The sequence below is a fragment of the Sorex araneus genome, chromosome 6, assembly GCF_027595985.1.
Source record: "Sorex araneus isolate mSorAra2 chromosome 6, mSorAra2.pri, whole genome shotgun sequence".
NCBI lineage: Eukaryota > Metazoa > Chordata > Mammalia > Eulipotyphla > Soricidae > Sorex > Sorex araneus.
In genome coordinates this window covers 88,395,811-88,415,465 of record NC_073307.1, presented here as the reverse complement: position 1 = coordinate 88,415,465, position 19,655 = coordinate 88,395,811, and the positions used below count along the sequence as shown (strand labels likewise).

General features: G+C 57.2%; 1 protein-coding gene across 1 annotated transcript; it reads left to right on the top strand.

Moving 5' to 3' along the window:
- Window positions 1-16,524: 16,524 nt before the first annotated feature.
- On the top strand, window positions 16,525-17,628 carry LPAR5 (lysophosphatidic acid receptor 5). Its single transcript, XM_055143594.1, has one exon. The coding sequence runs from the start codon at window positions 16,525-16,527 to the stop codon at window positions 17,626-17,628; it is 1,104 nt and encodes a 367-aa protein (XP_054999569.1).
- Window positions 17,629-19,655: the final 2,027 nt, after the last annotated feature.

Sequence of the window (19,655 nt, the reverse complement as noted above, 5' to 3'; positions counted from 1 at the left end):
TAAATCTCCTAATATTTCTAGCAGTGTCATTCTGTATGAGCACAGTAAGAGATATATCAAGCTTAACGTTTGATTCTTCCTGAGGACATTTCACTATATATTCCAGATCTCAGTCCCCAGGCCAGGTTAGTCTCCCTAACCCCAGCAGGGTCCTCATCTAGTCACCTCTTTTGGGTCACGACAGAGTTTGTCCACAAATGTGCTCTTTTTTTTTTTAATTTACTTATTTTTAATTAGTGAATCACCGTGAGGGTACAGTTATAGATTTATACATTTTTGTGCTCATGTTTCCCCCATACAAAGTTTGAGAACCCATCCCTTCACCAGTGCCCATTCTCCACCACCAGTAAACCCAGGATCCCTCCCACCCTCCCCAATCCCATCTCCCCCCACCCTACCCTGCCACTGTGGCAGGGCATTTCCTTTTGTTCTCTCTCTCTGATTTGGTGTTGTGGTTTGCAATAGAGGTGTTGAGTGGCCAATGTGTTCAGTCTCTAGTCCACATTCAGCCCGCATCACCGCATTATACTTGGTGATCCCTTCTCTGAGTTGCCCTCTCCCCAGAATGTGAGGCCAGCTTCCAAGCCATGGAGTCAACCTCCTGGTACTTATTTCTACTATTCTTCTATTCTTGGGTGTTAGTCTCCTACTCTGTTATTCTATATTTCACAGATGAATGTAATCTTTCTATGTCTGTCTTTCTCTTTCTGACTCATTTCACTTAGCATGATACTTTCCATGCCGATCCACTTATATGCAAAATTCATGACCTCCTTTTTTCTAACAGCTGCATAGTATTCCATTGTATAGATGTACCAAAGTTTCTTCAACCAGTCATCTGTTCTAGGGCACTCGGGTTTTTTCCAGATTCTGGCTATTGTAAACAGTGCTGCAATGAACATATAAGTGCAGATGTCATTTTGACTATACTTTTTTGCTTCTCTGGGATATATTCCCAGCAGTGGTATTGCTGGGTCAAATGGGAGCTCAATATCTAATTTTTTGAGAATCGTCCATATTGTTTTCCAAAAGGGCTGAACCAGTCGGCATTCCCACCAGCAGTGTAGAAGGGTCCCTTTCTCCCCACATCCTCTCCAACAGCGGTTGCTTTTGTTCATTTGGATGTGTGCTAGTCTCTGTGGTGTGAGGTGATATCTCATGGTTGTTTTGATCTGCATCTTCCTGATGATTAGTGATGTAGAGCACTTTTTCATGTGCCTTTTGGCCATTCGCATCTCTTCCTTGGTAAAGTTTCTGTTCATTTCTTCACCCCATTTTCTGATGGGGTTGGATGTTTTCTTCTTGTAGAGTTCAACCAGTGCTTTATATACCATTGATATCAACCCCTTATCTGATGGGTATTGTGTAAATATCCTTTCCCATTCTGTGGATAGTCTTTGTATTCTGGTCACTGTATCTTTTGCGGTGCAGAAGCTTTTTAGTTTAATGTAGTCCCATTTGTTGATCTCTGTTTCTACTAGATTGCTTAGTTCCGTGTCATCTTTGAAATACCTTTATCTTCAATATCGTGGAGGGTTTTGCCAACCTTGTCTTCAATGAACCTTATGGTTTGTGGTCTGATGTTGAGGTCTTTAATTCATTTTGATCTGACTTTTGTACATGGTGTCAGGTCGAGGTCTAAGCCCATTCTTTTGCATGTGGTTGTCCAGTTGTGCCAGCACCATTTGTTAAAGAGGCTTTCCTTGCTCCACTTCACATCTCTTGCTCCCTTATCAAAGATTAGATGATCATACATTTGGGGTTGTGTGTAGGGATATTCCACCCTGTTCCATTGGTCTGCGGCTCTGCCTTTGTTCCAGTACCATGCTGTTTTAATTGTTAGTGCTTTGTAATAAAGTTTGAGGTTGGGAAGGGTGATGCCTCCCATCGTCTTTTTCCCAAGAATTGTTTTAGCTATCTGTGGGCATTTGTTGTTCCATATGAATTTTAGGATTGCTTGATCCATTTCTTTGAAGAATGTCATGGGTATCCTTATAGGGATCGAGTTGAATCTGTATAATGCTTTGGGGAGTATTGCCATTTTGACAACATTGATTCTCCCTATCCACGAGCAGGGTATATGTTTCCATTTCCTCATGTCCTCTTTTATTTCATGGAGTAGCGTTTTATAGTTTTCTTTGTAGAGGTCTTTTACTTCCTGGTTAAGCTGATTCCAAGGTACTTGATTTTCTGGGGCACGATTGTGAATGGGATTGCTTTTTTCATGTCCCTTTCCTCTGCCTCATTGTTTGTGTATAGGAAGGCCATGGATTTTTGGGTATTGATTTTGTAGCCTGCAACTTTACTGTATAAGTCTATTGACAAACGTGCTCTTAACTTATAGTTGAGTATTGTGGCGCTTTGGCCTGGCCCATTTCAATGCCGGGGTAGCTCACAGCTTGCCCTGGGTCCATTCAGTCCCTCATCGGGACCCTGCTTTTGGGGTGCTAGGAGCTAAGGGCAACTGAGTCGAGAAAGCAGATGTCCAGGAGTGAATATTATTCGGAGCCAATCAACTCCCAAGTTACAAAAGCATAACATTAACTGTCTTCCTGTGTCTATACAAAAAGGACATTGCTTTAAGGTAAACTGTGCAAAAGACATAACTTATAATACAAGTTCAGTGCCCTTAGAAGGATCTGATCTTACAAGTTAACAGAATCTGATTAGGGAAAAAGGTGATTAACTGGTTGGGGAGGAGGGTACAGAGAAGAATTTACAGATAAAGAATGGGAGGGACTCCGGAGCACTGTGATGGGTGTAACCCGATAAACTTAAGTTCCCTGCAGCAAGGCTGAAGCACAAACCAATGTTATCCTACAGTGGGGGGCTGAGGGGGTGCCTCAGGGTCATGGGGCTCTAGGGGTCAGCCCCAGTCTCAGCACTGTCCTTGAATAACCCTGGAGAGGTCCCAAAGAGTATTCTGGGGACACACATCTTGGGAAAACGCTTCTCTGCCTTTTTTTTTTTTTTTTTTGAGTAACACCCGGCAGTGCTCAGGGTTTACTCCTTGCTTTCTGCTCAGGGATCACTCCTTGGGGGGGTGAGTTCAGGGGACTCTAGGGGTACTGGGGACTGAACTGGGGACTGCCATGTGCAAGGCAAGCACGCTCCCCCACTGTACTCTCTCTCCAGCCCCTGTCTCTTCTCTTTGGGGGGCACATCCAGCTATGATCAAGGCTGACTCCTGGCTCTACACTCAGGGATCACTCCTGGAGGTGCTCAGGAGACCCTATGGGATGCCGGGGATCAAACCCAAGTCGGCTACATGAGAGGCAAACGCCCTCCCTGCTGTGCTATCGTTCAGGGCTGTCTCTGCCTTTTCTATACATTCAAAGTGATTCATGTATTTTTTTGGGGGGGTCACACCCGGTGATGCAGAGGGGTTATTCCTGGCTCAAGCACCCAGAAATTACTCGTGGTGGTGATCAGGGGACCCTATGGGATGCTAGGAATCAAACCCGGGTCAGCCATGTGCAAGGCAAATGCCCTACCCGCTGTGCTATAGCTCCAGCCCTGTGATTCATGTTCTTTAACGTACTATGAATAGTTCAAGTTGCTTCAAGATTCGTGGGGGATGAGAGAGCTAGTCTAGGGGTTAAAGTGCCTTCCCTGTGGCCGACCCTGGTTCAATTCCTGTCACTGCCTGTGGTCTCCTGAGCACTGCTGTGGAGCATCATGGAACGCAGACCCCTCCCGGGTCAGCACAGCCAGGCGTGGCCCCCAAATACACAAAAGTGATCAAGTTAAAGGGGCCAGAGCGAGAGGACAGTGGGAAGGGGGCTTGCATGGCACATGACCCACCCCAGGTTCGAACCCTGCCACCACGTGTGGTCTCTGGAGTCCCACCAGGAGTAATCCCTGAACACAGAGCTAGGAGTCAGTCCTGTGCATTGCCGGGGGTGGTCCAAAAGAACAAGACTTTCGTAGTCCCAAAATACCCCGGTGCTACATTGCCGGCAGGAATGATTGCTGCCCGAAAGACAGTTCAGGCTCTGAGAAGTCCTGGAATCTTTCAGAAACTCACTTTTCAGTGACCCACTCAGAAACCCGCCGTGGCGCTCCGAGCCCAGACTGGGTGCCAGCCCTGCAGATGCCAGGCTGAGGGGTCCTGCCTGGGGTCCAGCTGCCCCCCCCCCCGCCCCCGGCTTCATAGCCAACTCCCCCCACAGCCCGCTGAGGGGAACTAGACTCACCAAAGAGGAAGCATCTCCCCCGGTCTCTGCCACAGGGAGAGTCACCAGCGAGTGGCAGGAGGGGGAACCACCTGCCCACACCCCACAGAGACCCCCGGGGCGGGGGTGAGGGGGAACTGCCGAGAAGCTGGAGGCTGGCGGCTTAGTCATCTGCCAGGCGGGTGTGCCGGGCAGGGAGGCTTCCCGGAAACTGGGGAGCCAGGCAGGCAGCCTCAAGGGGCGAGTGGGGCGGAATCCCGGCTGGTAAGCCTGGGAGCCCCCCGAGGGAGCACCACTGTCCGCCGTCCGCTTCTCCCCAGGCTGGTGGGGACGGCCACCACCGGGGCCAGCACACAGGTCCTGCTTCCTGCTGGGGCTGGGAGCGGGGCGGGCGTGTCCCGCGCTGGGAGCTGGTCCTGCCAGGCCGGCCCAACCCGCATAAGGAAGCCGCCCTCGAGCAGCTGCGGCAGAACCGGCAGTGCCCAGGTACCGGGAGGCGCGGGGTGGGGGGGGCTGGGGCCTTCCAGGGAAGGGGGGGCTTTAGAAATGGGGGAGCTGGGGGGGTGGATAGGACGATGAGCCTTGACCTCGGGAACCTTGCCCTGGAGTATGAAGCTCAGACGGCGGCCGGAGGCAGATCCCGCTGCCGGACCCAGCCCCCGAGGGCCCCGAGGGAGCTTGGGACCCCCGCCTCGGGGCCACACCTGGACACACTCTGGGCCTCGTGTGTGAGGAGCCTGTGTCACACCAGCCCAGGGCTTCCCCAGGCCACCTCGAGGGGCCTTCTGGGGCTGTCACCCCCCGCCCATTCCCAGACAGCAGCCCCCCGGGGCAGCCCCTCAGCTGGGCGTGGACCCTCAGCATAGCCTCCGGGTGGCGGACGCCCAGGTCCCTTCTGCTGCCACGCGGCTGCCACCAGAACCTAGGGACCAGGGAAGGGGCTTTCCAGGGGCTCGCCCGGGCCCGGGAAGTTCCTCTCAGAAGATTCCACCCCGAGAGGGCTGGGCAGGACCAGCCCTGGCCACTGCGGGCTGACAGGAGGCGCTGATCGGCCTTTCAGACACTGGACCTGGGCCGGGAGGTGTGTGTGTGGGGGGTGTGTGTGTGGGGGGGAGGTTTACAGGCGGGGAGGCTCCAGGCCCCTCTGCACACCACCTGCGGGGCAGTTGCTCACGGAGCCCCTTAATTTTGGGGACTGTTGGTGGGAGGGAAGCTCGGGACCCCCAAGGCTGAGGTCAAGTGCCCTGGTGACAGCGGCGGGGGAAGGGCCCAGCCCCCCTCTGCCCTCACCCTGCCCTCACCCTGCCCTCACCCTGCCCTCAGCCGCCTGGACTCCACATGCCACACCCTCGGGACAGAGACAGGGACAGGGTGTGGGCCCTGCCATGGTGCTGACTGAGTTCAGGGTAGGGTCACTGAGGTCAAAAGGCGCCCCCCCCACCACCCACAGCCCCGGGATTCTTGGAGGCAGCGGAAGCCCCAGAATCAGGGAAGGCTCAGGCGCAGCCCCGGGAGAGGGGTCCAGGCTGGAGGGATGGGCACAGGCTGTGAGGGGGCACCCGGGCCGGGAGAGGGGCCTACCATCCGGAGATCCCTTTGGGTCCGCCTCTTCATTTGTTTTATTGGGGTCACACCCAGCGATGCTCAGGAGGTACTCTTGGCTCTGCACTCAGGAATTTCAGGAATTATTCCTGGCGGTGCTCCGGGGACTCTCTGGGATGCCTCGTGCAAGGCAGACGCCCTCCCTGCTGTGTAGTCACTCCGGCCCTATCTCTTTCCTTATAGCTCAGTCTTATTCCACGGTGTCTATAGACCCGTTTCTCTTCTTTCCGTGGGGAGGCACATTCAGTGCTGCTCAGGGGTTCCTCCTGGCTCTGCACTCAGGAATCACTCCTGGCGGTGCTCAGGGGACCCTACTCGGGGGATGCTGGGAATCGAACCCGGGTCGGCCGCTTGGGAGGCAAACGCCCTCCCCGCTGTGCTGTTGCTCCGACCCTGCCACTTATTATTTCTTATTTTATTTCTTTGGCTTGGGGGGCCACCCCGGCAGTGTCGGGGCTCACTCCTGGCAGGACTCGGGATTGAACCTGGGTCCGCGCGCGAAGAACAAGGGTCTGACCTGACCCCCTGTCCTATCCCTCCATCCCCAGAATGTCCACGAGAGAAAGTTCCCAGGAGCTGGGGAGGGAGAGACAGCCCTCAGGAGGGGGGATGCTGGCGGGGGCTAAGGAGTGACAGGGTCCAGGTGTCACCGTCCGGGCTGCTGAGAGCAGGGCCGACCTGCAGGAGGCTCTGCGGCGGGTTTCGGTGGTGGGTGAGAGCGGCACGGTGGGCCGAGGGCACATCCCGCCCAGCCCCCTCGGCTGCCGGAGGAAGTGGGCCCCGAACCACGCGGGCTCCGAGCCACCCGGGGCTGGTGCTGAGTTTGGGGGTGAGGGGGAGGATGCAGAGTGACCGCTGAAGCCTGTGGTCACAGGAGAGGGACAAGATGGGGAGCGGTGTGGGCGGCTGAGGAGGAGGGGAGGACTCTCCTCTCCTCCCACCCCCTGACCACCGGCTCCTGTCTCTTCCGGTCCCCTGGCACGTGTGTCAGAGGGGGAAGCCGCCGTGTCTCTGCCGGGCCGCCCGCACTCCGTTCTCTCTCTCTCTCCCGCCGTGTGGCAGGAAACAGACCTGCCCCTTGGCCTTATCTCAGCCGAGACCAGCGCCCAGCCCAGCGCAGAGGGCAACAGGACAGAACCGGGCAGGCCCGGAGAGCATAAGGGACTTAGGTCAGGCCAAGTCGGGGCTCCGAGAAGCAGAGACGCGGACCCGGCCGTGGTGGTGGCGGGCGCCAGAGGAGGGGTGAGTCTTGCAGGGCACGTCTGTCCACGGAGCCCCTCGCCCCCCGGCCAGCCTGACTCCGGGGCTGTGTCCCCGAGGCCTCCCCGGAGCCCCCCACGAGCACACTGGTGGGTGCGGAGGGCGGGGACAGGCCCCAGTTGGTGGCCCTAAACCCACCTCACCGCCCCCCTGCCCTGAGTCTGGGCACACACCACGTGGGGGCCAGGCCCTGTGGGTTACTGCCCCTCCCTGCGGCGGGGGGAGCCCGTTGGGGGTCTCCGTGTTCTCCTCCCTGCTAAGGGGGGAAAAGGCCCTTGTGCTTTTCTGGACCAGCTGCTGTTTCTTTGCTTCCTGCGCCCCCACCCGGCCCACCCAGCAGAACCTCTTCCTCCAGGCAAGACTGAGGGGAGCGGGGCGCACCCTGGACCCCCTGCCCCCCACCCCTAGATTCCCTCCTTTCGTTTCCTCTTTGCCTCCTTCTTGGCAGTTGTTCCTATCTTCGCCATCTGGCCTGGCACGGCGCCCAAACAGCTCCAGGGATGGGGTGGGGGGGGCAGGCAGAGGGGGCCGGGGGGAGCAGGCCCGGGGTCTGCAGCTCTGAGGTTCAGCCTGGGCCCTTCTCAGGGGCACTGGGGGAGACGGGAGGCTGGGGGGACACTCAGGCCCTGGACTCCAGCGGGGTCCCCACACGCCCACCAGCCGCTGCCCTGAGGATTCCCAATTCTTCTCGGCTCACCTGGGGACTGTGGTCTCACTGCAGTGGGAACTTGGGTGACAGCAAGGCTGGGGGGGGGGTGACGCCTCTTGGAAATATCCCCTCCCTCCTCTCCGCGTCCGGCGGTGCCGTCTAGCTGGAGGGCGCTGTGGATTTTCCAAGAGCTGGTGAGGCGGGTGAGCGTTCCTGTTCAGGCATGAACCATGTCTGAAAACGTCAGTGCCGCCTCTTCCCAGACGGGCTGCCGAGGGGACACGGCCTCGTGCACCGGAGCTCCCCACGGGGACCCGAGCGCGAGGAAGGAGGAACGCGTCAGGATGGGGTTAGTGAGGGCAGAGAGGTTACATAACAAGGCGACAGGATGTGGGGGGGCCCGGCAGGTGGGCTGGGCGAGGCAGATTTCCTGCTGGGGGGCCTGCTGACATCCAGGGCCAGAGTCTGGCCTCTAGGAGTGAGCTGGGGTAGAGGCCGTGGCAGGGCAGGAGGCCCCGTCAGGACGGGGAGAAGGAAGGAAGGAATGATTGCCGTCCAGGTTCCCTGCAGCCACTGCGTTCCGGCCCCTTGGCTGCGGCGTCTGCGCTGAACTGGGTTCCCTGCTTTTGCAGAGTTAATCGGGCGTCACCCAGTTAGTTGCCTGGCGGTGCCCACCCGCCCTTAGCCGCAGCGAGACGAGCCGCTGGCACGGGATGGGTGAACTCTGCTGCTGATGCCCCCCGCCCCGCCCCTCTGCGCCCACCCCGGGAGGGTTTCAAAGCCAGCGACTATGTGTAACTGTAAGTACACAGGGGAGTTGGGGGACGGTAGATGTGTTTGGGGTCACGCCCAGTGATGCTCAGGGCTTACTCCTGCCTCTGTGCTCAGGCAATGCTGGGAGTCGGGGAGACCAGACTTGGTGCCAGGGATCAAACTGGGCTCAGCTGTACGCAAGGCAAGCGCCTTCACCCCTGCGCTGTCTCCCAGGCCCCCGTGGAGTAGGAGATGTTTTTATTTGGGGGGCTATGTCCCTCGGGGTGCACGGGAAGGACGTGAGCCCCGTGAGCCCCCCATGAGCCCCTCCAGCTGCTCTCGGTCGGCTGAGTCCTTCCGCTCGGTGCGAGGACCCCAGACGTGGCCGTGGGGCTTGCATCCGCCTGGCAGTGCTGGGGGTCTCCAAGGCTGCACCCAGGGGTGCCCGGGGAACCAGGGGATTCGAGGAACTGAGCCCAGGTGGGGCGCTGGTGAGACATGTGCCCGAACCCCTGTGCCATCTTCCACTGACCCAGACCAGGGGGAATCTGGCAGAGCAGTGGGAGAGAGATTTGGCACACCCACTGCTTGGGAGGAAGAGCACCGGGCGTGAGCACAGCGGGTAGGGCGTTTGCCTTGCACGCGGCCGACCCAGGTTCAATTCCCAGCATCCCATATGGTCCCCTGAGCACCGCCAGGAGTAATTCCTGAGTGCAGAGCCAGGAGGAACCCCTGTGCATCACCGGGTGTGACTCAAAAAAAAAATCTGGGGCTGGAGTGATAGCTTAGCGGGGAGGGCGTTTGCCTTGAACGCAGCTGACCCGGGTTCGATTCCCAGCATCCCATATGGTCCTCTGAGCACCGCCAGGGGTGATTCCTGAGTGCAGAGCCAGGAGTAGCCCCTGTGCCTCGTTGGGTGTGACCCAAAAAGCAAAAAAAAAAAAAAGATCAATTAATGGTCAACACTTGGGAAGGGGCAGTGAGTGGTCAGAGGAGGCAGTTATCTGGTGAAGGGCGGAAGGGCACTCTTAGGGGCCGGAGTGAGAGCACAGCGGGGAGGGAGTGGGCCTTGCACGCAGCCGACCAGCGTTCAATCCCCAGCACCCCCTGGGGTCCCTGGAGCCCGGCCGACAGTGAGCCCTGAGCACAAGCCACGTGTGGCTCCAAAACAAAACGAAAGGGCTGGACTCCTGCTTCTCCTTATTTATTTGTTTTGAGGCCACACAAGGTGCCTCTTGGGGGCAGCCCCTGGCACAGCCCTGGGCACTGGGGCATTTGGGGCCCGTGTGGCGCTAAGGATCAAACCCAGGGTTTCCTCATGGAAAGCGTGTGTTTCAGTGCTGTGGGTCGTCTCCTGAGCGCCTAGAATGGGCAGACTTTATTTACATTTTTGCATAATTAATTACATGTGATTGATTAATTAGCATCATTGCCAATGAATTCATTTTGCTGGGTGGGCTCCCAAACAGTGCTCAGTGGGCCTAGGGTGTGCTTGCACCGGACAGCTCCAAGTTGGGGCCTTGTGATGGGAGCTGCTTGGGCCCAGTAGTGTTGGGGTGATGCCTCCATGGAGGGCACATATGTGTGGATTTCCAGGGATGCACAAGGAAACATACATGAAGTTATCGCGGGCATTCGGTACTTCCATTAAAATAAAAGGAGAACCGGAGGGGTTGAATCGATAGCACAGCGGGGAGGGCGTTTGCCTTGCACTCGGCCAACCCAGGTTCGATTCTCAGCATCCCATAGGGTCTCCTGAGCACTGCCAGGAGTCATTCCTGAGCGCAGAGCCAGGAGTAACCCCTGAGCATCTCCGGGTGTGACCCAAAAAGCAAAAAAAAAAAAAAGCGGGGGCAGAGCGATAGTACAGCAGGTAGGGCATTTGCCTTGCACACGGCCAACGTGGGTTCGATCCCCAGCATCCCATAGGGTCTCCTGAGCACCACCAGGAGTAATTCCTGAGTGCAGAGCCAGGAGGAAGCGCTGTGCATCGCTGGGTGTGACCCCAAAAGCAATAACTAAATAAATAATAAAAAGAAAGGAAAGGGAGGGGCTGGAGCAATAGTACAGCGGGGAGGGCGTTTTCCTTGCACACGGCCGACCTGGGTCCGATTCCCAGCATCCCATAGGGTACCCTGACAGCCACAAGGAGTGATCCTTGAGTACAGACCCAGGAGTAACCCCTGGGCACAGCTGGGTGTGGCCCCAAAATAACAGAAAAAGAAAAGGAAAAGAATCTGGGGCAGCGGTTTGAAGGGCTAGACCCTGTTTCTATTCCCGGCACTGCATGGCTCCTCTAGCACCAGGCTGGGAGTAGCCCCTGAGCACTGTCAGATGAGGTCACCCCCCCACACACACACACAAAAAAAAAAAGTAAAGGGAGGGAAAATAAAGGGAAGAAGAAAAAAAGTGGGTCACCTAAACGGTATCTGTCAACTTGCACAAATAAGGCAAAAACCACATATCACGCAGCCGGGAGTATGTAGTATCTATATATAGCACACCTACGGCACAGCAGGTGGGTGCCTGCCTTGCATGCAGCTGACCCAGGTTCAATCTCCTGACCTAGGTTTGATCTCTGGCACCACGTATAGTGCCTTGAGCCCGGCCAGGAGTGATCCCTGAGAGCAGAACCAGGATAAGCCCTGAGTAGCAAAAAAAAAAAAGGGGGGGCCTCCCCATTCTACTGCCCCACTCCTAGGAAGCCATCCAGGATACCTCACACCTTGCATCCTGGCAGTTCCGAGTTCGAATCCTAACAGCATCCTCACACGGTGATGCTTTTTCTTTTCTTTTTTTTTTTAATTTTCCGCTTTTTGGGTCACACCTGGTGGTTCACAGGGCTACTCCTGGCTTTGCACTCAGGAATTACTCCTGATGGTGTTCGGGGGATCCTATGGGATGCTGGGGATCGAACCTGGGTCGGCCGCGTGCAAGGCAAACGCCCTCCCCATTGTGCTATCGTTCCGATCCTCAGAAGCCCCTTTGCTACCGTCTTCATGTTTGCACCTGGCAGAGGACATGGCTTTCGTCACCGCCGACGAGTGTCCCCTGACACCTCTCGACATCTTCAATTGTCTCGAGCTGTGGTTGGAGGAAATATAGGGGCTGGAGCGAGAGCACAGCGGGGAGGGCGTCTGCCCTGCACGCAACCGACCTGGGTTCGATTCCCAGCATCCCATAGGGTCCCCCGAGCACCGCCAGGAGTGATTCCTGAGCGCAGAGCCAGGAGTAACCCCTGTGCATTGCCGGTGTGTTCATGACGCGGTTGTCTTATTGGAACAGGACGGGGGACTCTTGGGAAGGTGGTGGGCTGATTGTCCTCCTTTCTCATTGGTCGGAGTCAGGTCACGTGTGTTGACTTTAGCCAATCCCTGGCAATGAAATTGGCTCAGCCCAGGGCAGATTCGATTCCCAGCATCCCATAGGGTCCCCTGAGCACCGCCAGGAGTCATTCCTGAGTGCAGAGCCAGGAGTAACCCCTGAGCATCGACGGGTGAGACCCAAAAAGGAAATTTTAAAAAAAAAAGGACAGTGAAGGGACTATAAAGCACCAACAAAAGACACCGCAGGCATCCACTGTGACGACTCCAGCCTGGGTCTGCGTGGGTGAGCGCGCAGTGGGGTCTTTCGGGGACCCTTGCAGAGCCGGGCTGTCTGGGCAGCCCTTCCGCAAAGATGGACTCGGGATTCCACATTAGTTTTTTGTTTTCTTTTTGAGTCACACCCGGCTTAGGGCCAACTCCTGCCTCTGTGCTCAGGGATCACTCCTGGCTAGACTGGAGGGGCCATTTGCGATGCTGGGGATCTAACTGCACGTGCAAGACGAGCGCCCTCCCCTCTGGACTATCCCTCCAGCCCTGGGGTACCAGGTTTCTAGCGTCATTCCCTATGACCTCACGGTAGACTCACCTACGTGGCCGGAGTGATTGAGTACAGCGGGGAGGGCGTTTTCCTTACACGTAGCTGACCCGGCTTCAATCCCGGCATCCCTTATGGTCGCCTAAGCACTGCCAGGAGTAATTCTGAACACAGAGCCAGGATTAACCCCTGAGCATTGCCAGGTGTAACCCAAAAAGAAAAAAAAAAGGTAGATTAGCCCTCTAGCCATTGATGAATGCGTGAATCAAGAAAATGTGGTGTTGGGGCTGGAGTGATAGCACAGCGGGGAGGGCGTTTGCCTTGCACGCGGCCGACCTGGGTTCTAATCCCAGCATCCCATAGGGTCCCCTGAGCACCGCCAGGAGTAATTCCTGAGTGCAGAGCCGGGAGTAACCCCTGAGCATCACCAGGTGTGACCCAAAAAGAAAAAAAAAATGTGGTGGAGATTAGAACGAAGACTCATGTTTTGCTAAAATACATGTACGACCCTTGAACTTTTTATTTAATTAAGTTTTTGATTTTTTGCTACACCCAGTGGCACTCAGGGCTTACTCTGGTTCTGCGCTCAGGGTCACTTCTGGCAGGGCTCAAGGTGGGTCAGCTGCAGGCAAGGCCAGTGCCTTACCTACGGTACCATCACTCTGGCCCCTTGAAATTTTTATGCTAAGTGAAATCATTCAGGAGCAAAACATGACTACCATCTGAGCTCACTTATCTCGATGAGCTTATCTAGACAGACACATTCAGAGAAACAAAACTGAAACTAGGGGTTAGAGGGGCTGGGAGAGGAACGCACACCTAACCTGATACTCATTAGTGGTTTTTGTTTGTTTTTTGTCTTGTTTTATGGGGATTTCTTTTGTCTGTTTGCTTTGCTTTTGGGTCACGTGGGTGACACTTCCAGGTTATTCCTGCCTCTGCACTTAGGAATGACTCCCGGTAGCGCTTGGGGGACCCTATGGGATGCTGGGGATTGAACCCGGGTTGGCCGCGTGCAAGGCAAATGCCCTCCCCACTGGACTCTGGCCCCAGTACTCACTGGATACTGCCTAGTGAGTAGGGAACTGTGTTGGAAGATGATAACCAAGTTCTGGGATGGAGGTGACGGTCACCCCCTACTGTGTATGGGATCAGCACCACAGTGGACATTTAAAGGTGCTTAAAACAGTGACTGTTAAACTATGCGCACCCGACCCACGCAATAGAACAGATGGCATTTCAGGCTGGAGAGACAATTAATTATAGGAGGTAAGGCGCTTGCCTGGCACGCAGCTGGCCCTGGTTCGAGGCCCAGTTCTGGGTATAGTTGTGCAAGCACCATGAGAAGCCGCTCAGAAGCACAGGTGCAGAAGAATTCTTGAGTTCTGCTGTGTGCGGCCAAAAATTTATTTTTTTTTAATTTATTTATTTATTTAGCTTTTTGGGTCACACCTGGCGATGCACAGGGGCTACTCCTGGCTCTGCACTCAGGAATTACCCCTGGCGGTGCTCAGGGGACCCTATGGGATGCTGGGAATCGAACCTGGGTCGGCCGCGTGCAAGGCAAACGCCCTCCCCGCCGTGCTATAACTCCAGCCCCCCAAAATGTATTTATTTCTTAAGTGGCATTGACGGGTTAGGAGCTAGGGGGCAGCTAAGGTGCATGGGACCCTGAGACCACCCCATGCCAGCACCCAAACTCGCTCAGATGCCTTTTGTCAGCCAGCTTTTGCCTGAGGGCTGAGGCCACCGGGTCCGCTCTCATCCGGCAGCCTGGGGAGGCCCCTTGCAGCCCTCCCCTCCCCTCGCCTCACTCCTGCTTCTCGGGAGGGGCTGCAACCATAGCACATCCGGTTAGGCGTTTGCCTTGCATGCGCCCGACCCGGGTTCGATCCCCAGCATCCCATAGGGTCCCCCAAGCAGCACTGGAGTAATTCCTGAGTGCATGAGCCAGGAGTGTGACCCAAAAAAGCAAAAATAAAAAGAAAGAAATCACCACTCGAGGTGGTGCAGCCCTCAGAGTCTTGGCCGGCCGGGGTAACTCTGGCTGGGCTGCCCCCTCCGCCTAGGAGCCCCCCACCGTGGTCTGCTCCCCCTTTTTCTGGGGAAGCCTCTGGGTGGAAAGAGGCTCAGCCTGGGGTCTCTCAGACCCCGAACAGCGGGGTCACCCAGCAACGGCGACGTGGGTGGATGGAATGAGGGCGACTGGGAGTTTGAACCGACCTGGGGAGTTTGACCTTTAGTCTGAGATAACGGGAGGCGGGGGGGGGGGGGCGGGGGCCAGCACAGCGTTTTTCCTTGGGGAGTTACCCAAGGTGGCCACCGGCCGTGACATAATTCCTCCAACCATGCACTTTACTATCTGCCTCCTTTCTGACGGAGTGCGGTGGGGCGAGACTGTTTTCTTTTTTTTCTTTTTTTTTTTTTTGCTTTTTGGGTCACACCCGGCGATGCACAGGGGTTACTCCTGGCTCTGCACTCAGGAATCACCCCTGGCGGTGCTCAGGGGACCCTATGGGTGCTGGGAACCGAACCAGGGTCAGCCGCGTGCAAGGCAAACGCCCTCCCCGCTGTGCTATCGCTCCAGCCCCGAGACTGTTTTCTTGACTGCTCTGAACCTGGCCAGATTCCCCGACGTGATAATGCCTCCAGTCTCCAACAGTGGAAGCCTGGGGGGGGGGGGCGCTATAGCCTTGGGTACCATTGGGGGGGGGTAGCTTGTTCGATTAAAGATGGCAGATTGTCAGAGGGCACCCCTATTTGGAAAAGGGTGTAATAAGCCGATAAGTTTGGGAACATTTGTTCTTTTTTTTGGGGGGGGGGTCACACCTGGCGATGCACAGGGTTTACTTCTGGCTTTTCGCTCAGGAATTCCCCTGGTGGTGCTCAGGGGACCATATGGGATGCTGGCAATCGAACCCGGGTTGGCCACGTGCAAGGCGAACGCCCTACCTGCTGTGCTATCACTCCAGCCCCTCATTTGTTCTTATTATTTGGTGCGGGGAGGGGAATATTGGGCCATACCTGGCGATGCTCAGGGGTTCCTCCTGGCTCTGCACTCAGGAATTACTCCTGAGTGCTCAGGGGACCCTATGGGATGCTGGGAATCGAACCCGGGTCCACCACGTGCAAGGCAAACGCCCTCCCCGCTGTGCTCTCGCTCCAGCCCTTGTTCTTATCTATTTTTGGTTTGGGAACACCCCTGGTTTTACTCAGGGCTTACTCCTGACTCTGCACTCAGGGCTCACCCTGGTGGGGCTCGGGGGACCCTGTGGGGTCTCAGGGAGGGAACCTGGCTTGTCCGTAGGCAAAGCAGGAGCCCTGCCTGCTGCACTGTGGCCCCAGTCCCCCGGGGGAAAGTCTGTCCTAAGCGTTCGGGCTGCTTTGGGAAAGGGAGTGCGAACAGGACACTGGCATCAACTAAGCAGTTTACCTGTATCATGGCCGTTACTGTAGCCAGCTCATGAGGAAGGAGCAGGTCAGAGCCGGGCCTCTGCCCCTCCTCCTCCTCCTCCTCCTCTTCCTCCCCTCCTCCTCCTCCTCCTCCTCCTCCTCCTCTTCCTCCTCCCTCTTCTGCACAGATCAGGGCTGCAGGAAAGATGTGAGGCAGCAAAGACAAGATCCTGAGTTTAGGGGCTGGAGCGATAGCACAGCGGGGAGGGCGTTTGCCTTGCACGTGGCCGACCCCGGTTCAATTCCCAGCATCCCATAGGGTCCCCAGAGCACCGCCAGGAGTGATTCCTGAGTGCAGAGTCAGGAGGAATCCCTGTGCATCGCCAGGTGTGACCCAAAAAGAAAAAAAGAAATCCCTGAGTTTAGCCAGAAAACCATTTGTGGGCCAGATAGTTCAGTGGGCAGGGTGCTTGCCTTGCATGTGGCTGATCCGGGCTGAGTTCCCAGCATCCCAAGGGTCCCCCAAGCACCCCTGGGAGTGCCACCTCAGCGCAGACCCTAGAGTAAGCTCTGAGCACTGCCAGGTGTGGCTCCAAAACCAAACCCAACAAAACAGGTAACCCTTTTTCCTCCCCTTACATAATCTTTTTTTTTTCCTTTGGCCTATCCCAGCTGGAGCTATGACCACCGGCCATGGGCCTCTGTGGTCCCGGGGACCATCTGTGCCACCTCCAGCGCCGGCGGCGAGGACATGAAGGCGAGGCGGAACCCCGCGGCGGGCCGTGATGCTACCCTGCCGCGCCTAGCGTCCCGTCGTCCCCCTCCGGCACCATGTGCTACCTTCTGTCCAACGCGACGGCCAACGAGTCCCTGCAGCTGTGCCCGGACTTCCGCGACACCCACCACGTGCACATGGTGGTGTACAGCGTGGTGCTGGCCGCGGGGCTGCCGCTCAACGCGCTGGCGCTGTGGGTGTTCCTGCGCGCGCTGCGCGTGCGCTCCGTGGTAAGCGTGTACATGTGCAACCTGGCGGCCAGCGACCTGCTCTTCACGCTGTCGCTGCCGCTGCGCCTGTCCTACTACGCGCGCCACCACTGGCCCTTCCCGGCCTTCCTGTGCCAGGCGGCGGGCGCCGTCTTCCAGATGAACATGTACGGCAGCTGCATCTTCCTGGCGCTCATCAACGTGGACCGCTACGTGGCCATCGTGCACCCGCTGCGGCTGCGCCACCTGCGGCGGCCGCACGTGGCGCGGCTGCTGTGCCTGGGCGTGTGGGCGCTCATCCTGGTCTCGGCCGTGCCCACCATGCTGGTGCACCGGCCCACGTCGTGCCGCACGCGCGAGGGCCGCGCCGCGTGCCTGTGCTTCGAGCACTTCAGCGACGAGCTGTGGCGGGGCCAGCTGCTGCCGCTCGTGCTGCTGGCCGAGGCGCTGGGCTTCGCGCTGCCCCTGGCCGCCGTGCTCTACGCGTCGGGCCGCGTCTTCTGCACCCTGGCGCGCCCCGACGCCACGCGCAGCCAGCGGCGCCGCAAGACCGTGCGGCTGCTGCTGGCCAACCTGGTCATCTTCCTGCTGTGCTTCGTGCCCTACAATGCCACGCTGGCGCTCTACGGGCTGCTGCGCGGACACTTCGTGCCGGTCGCCTTGCAGGAGAAGCGCGGGGAGGTGCGCAGGGCGCTCATGGTCATGGTGCTCCTCGCCGGCTCCAACTGCGTGCTCGACCCGCTGGTCTATTACTTCAGCGCTGAGGGTTTCCGCAACACGCTGCGCCACCTGGGCTCCCCGCTGCAAGCCGGGACCTGGCTTGGCAAAGGCCCCCGGACTTCAGACACCGTGGAAGTGACCCAGCCGTCAGCCACCAGCCAGCGGCTACTCCAGTGCGTCTCCAAGCTCAAGCTGTCCGACACCCAGAACATCAAGGACTCCGTCCTCTGAACGCGCGGGGATGTGCCCCTGTTTGGGGGTGGCGGGGCGGGGTCCCCCCCACCCCCAGCATCCTGGATGCCTCTCACGCACTCCCTCACTCCCTTGCCTGCCGTGCAGGGAGGAGGGTTGAACCCTGGGATGATTTCTGGGGCGGCAGTTCCAGCTGCAGGAAGTGGAAGAGAAAGAACAGTGTGGGTGGGAAGGAAGTGTTCCCAGCGTGGACCCGGCTCCCCAAGTCGTGATCAGGAGCTTGCGGGAGGGTTTCCCCCGCCCGTGTGAAGAAGCGAGGCTGCGAGATGCTGCCGTCCAGACCGCAGACGGGATGAAATGCCGCAGTGGAGGCCGGAGGCCACCTGACCTCAGGCAGATGGTGTGGAAGTGGGTGTTGTGGATTTAGACGGGCCACCCAGAGGGCCCCGGAGATGGGACAGGGCTTGTGGCACTTGCTGCCAGCCTTCAGCTCGGATCCCCAAAGCTGCATAAGCTAAGGGCACCGCTCGAGAGATTCCCTAAACCAGAGCCAGGAGTTAGCCCTGGGCACGGCCGGCCCGGCCTGGCCCCCAAACCTCCCTCAAATCAAATCAAATCAGAGTATGATGAAATTTTCAGACTGACCACAAACAGGTTTCGCCAGGGGTGCCCCACCCCCGGTTGCCAGGAGGAAGTCTTCCTGCACGAGTGTGTTTGACACCAAAGCCCTTTCCCCATGCTTGGTGACACACTGCCTTTACGTGACTCTCAGCACGGAGGGTGCCGAGCTCAGGGGAACTTTTCTCCCTCCAAATTCTCCGTCCCATTCCCCCATTCTAGGTCACCCTGCCTCCTCCTGGAGGTGTCCCATTCCCGCACACCGGAGCCGTGTTAATAGCTGCTCAGTGTTGCCGGGGCTCCATCAGGAGACGGCGTGCCAGCTGTACCTTCTCCGTCTGGACCCCCGGTGTTGTTGGCCCGGTCTGGGGTCCCGAGCAATCTCCAGCCGGCGGTGCCCAAATTCTTCACTGCTGGTTATGGCAAGATGACGCTGAGACCCCACCTCCTCCTGACACCCCCGTTGGCTCTTCCCCATTTATGTCCTATTATTTTTTTCTTTCTGGGGCACACACGGCGATGCTCAGGGGTTCCTCCTGGCTCTGCACTCAGGAATCACTCCTGGCGGTGCTCGGGGAGGACCCTATGGGATGCCGAGGATCGAACCCAGGTTGGCCACATGCAAGGCAAATGCCCTCCCCGCTGGACTATCGCTCCGGCCCCTTTCTCCATTTTTTTTTTTGGTACATCTCCCATGTAGAGCTCAGGGGACTCAGGGCTACTTCAGGCAGTACTCGCCCCCCAGTGCTCCTAGGGGCTTCTTGACATTGCGGGAGGAACTCCCAGTGCCAGGAATCACATCCGAGGAGTCTAGAGGCCTTTGGAATTCTCTCAGATCCTTCACTGTTAAAATGAGGATTCCAGAGATGGCTCAAGAGACATAAACAAAGCTGTAGGCCCACCCCCCTCCCCGTCACATCCACCCAGCACTGCTCTGGGCCCCATAAGCACGCTGAGGTTTTCGGGGACGTGTGACTCCACACACACACACAAAATTGTTTTTAATTTATTTTGCCACGCTGGGGATGGAGTCCAGATTCTCCATGCGCAAGATATAATCCTCTACCTACTGAATACCTGATCTTTATTTATTTAATTTTTCTTGTTTGGGGCCCCCATGTGGTGCTCAGGCCTCATTCCCAGCCTTGTACTCAGGGACCGCTCCTGGCAGGTCTCAGGGGACCCTATGGGGTGCCAGGGATGAAACCCGAGTCAGTAGCGTGCAAGGCCAGTTCCCAACTCGCTGTGCTGTTGCTCCCGCGCCCAACGGCTTTATTTTTTTAATTGTTCACAAGAAAATCGATTCTGAGAAACGTCTGCTCCTGCTGTGTCCTTTCGATGCTCTCCCGTCTGAGAAACTCAGTTTTCAATTCCAAGTGCGCATGCATGCCTGCTGTTGGCTGCAAGATGACGTCCTTGCACTTCCAGGAACCTCTGGAAAAGTCCAG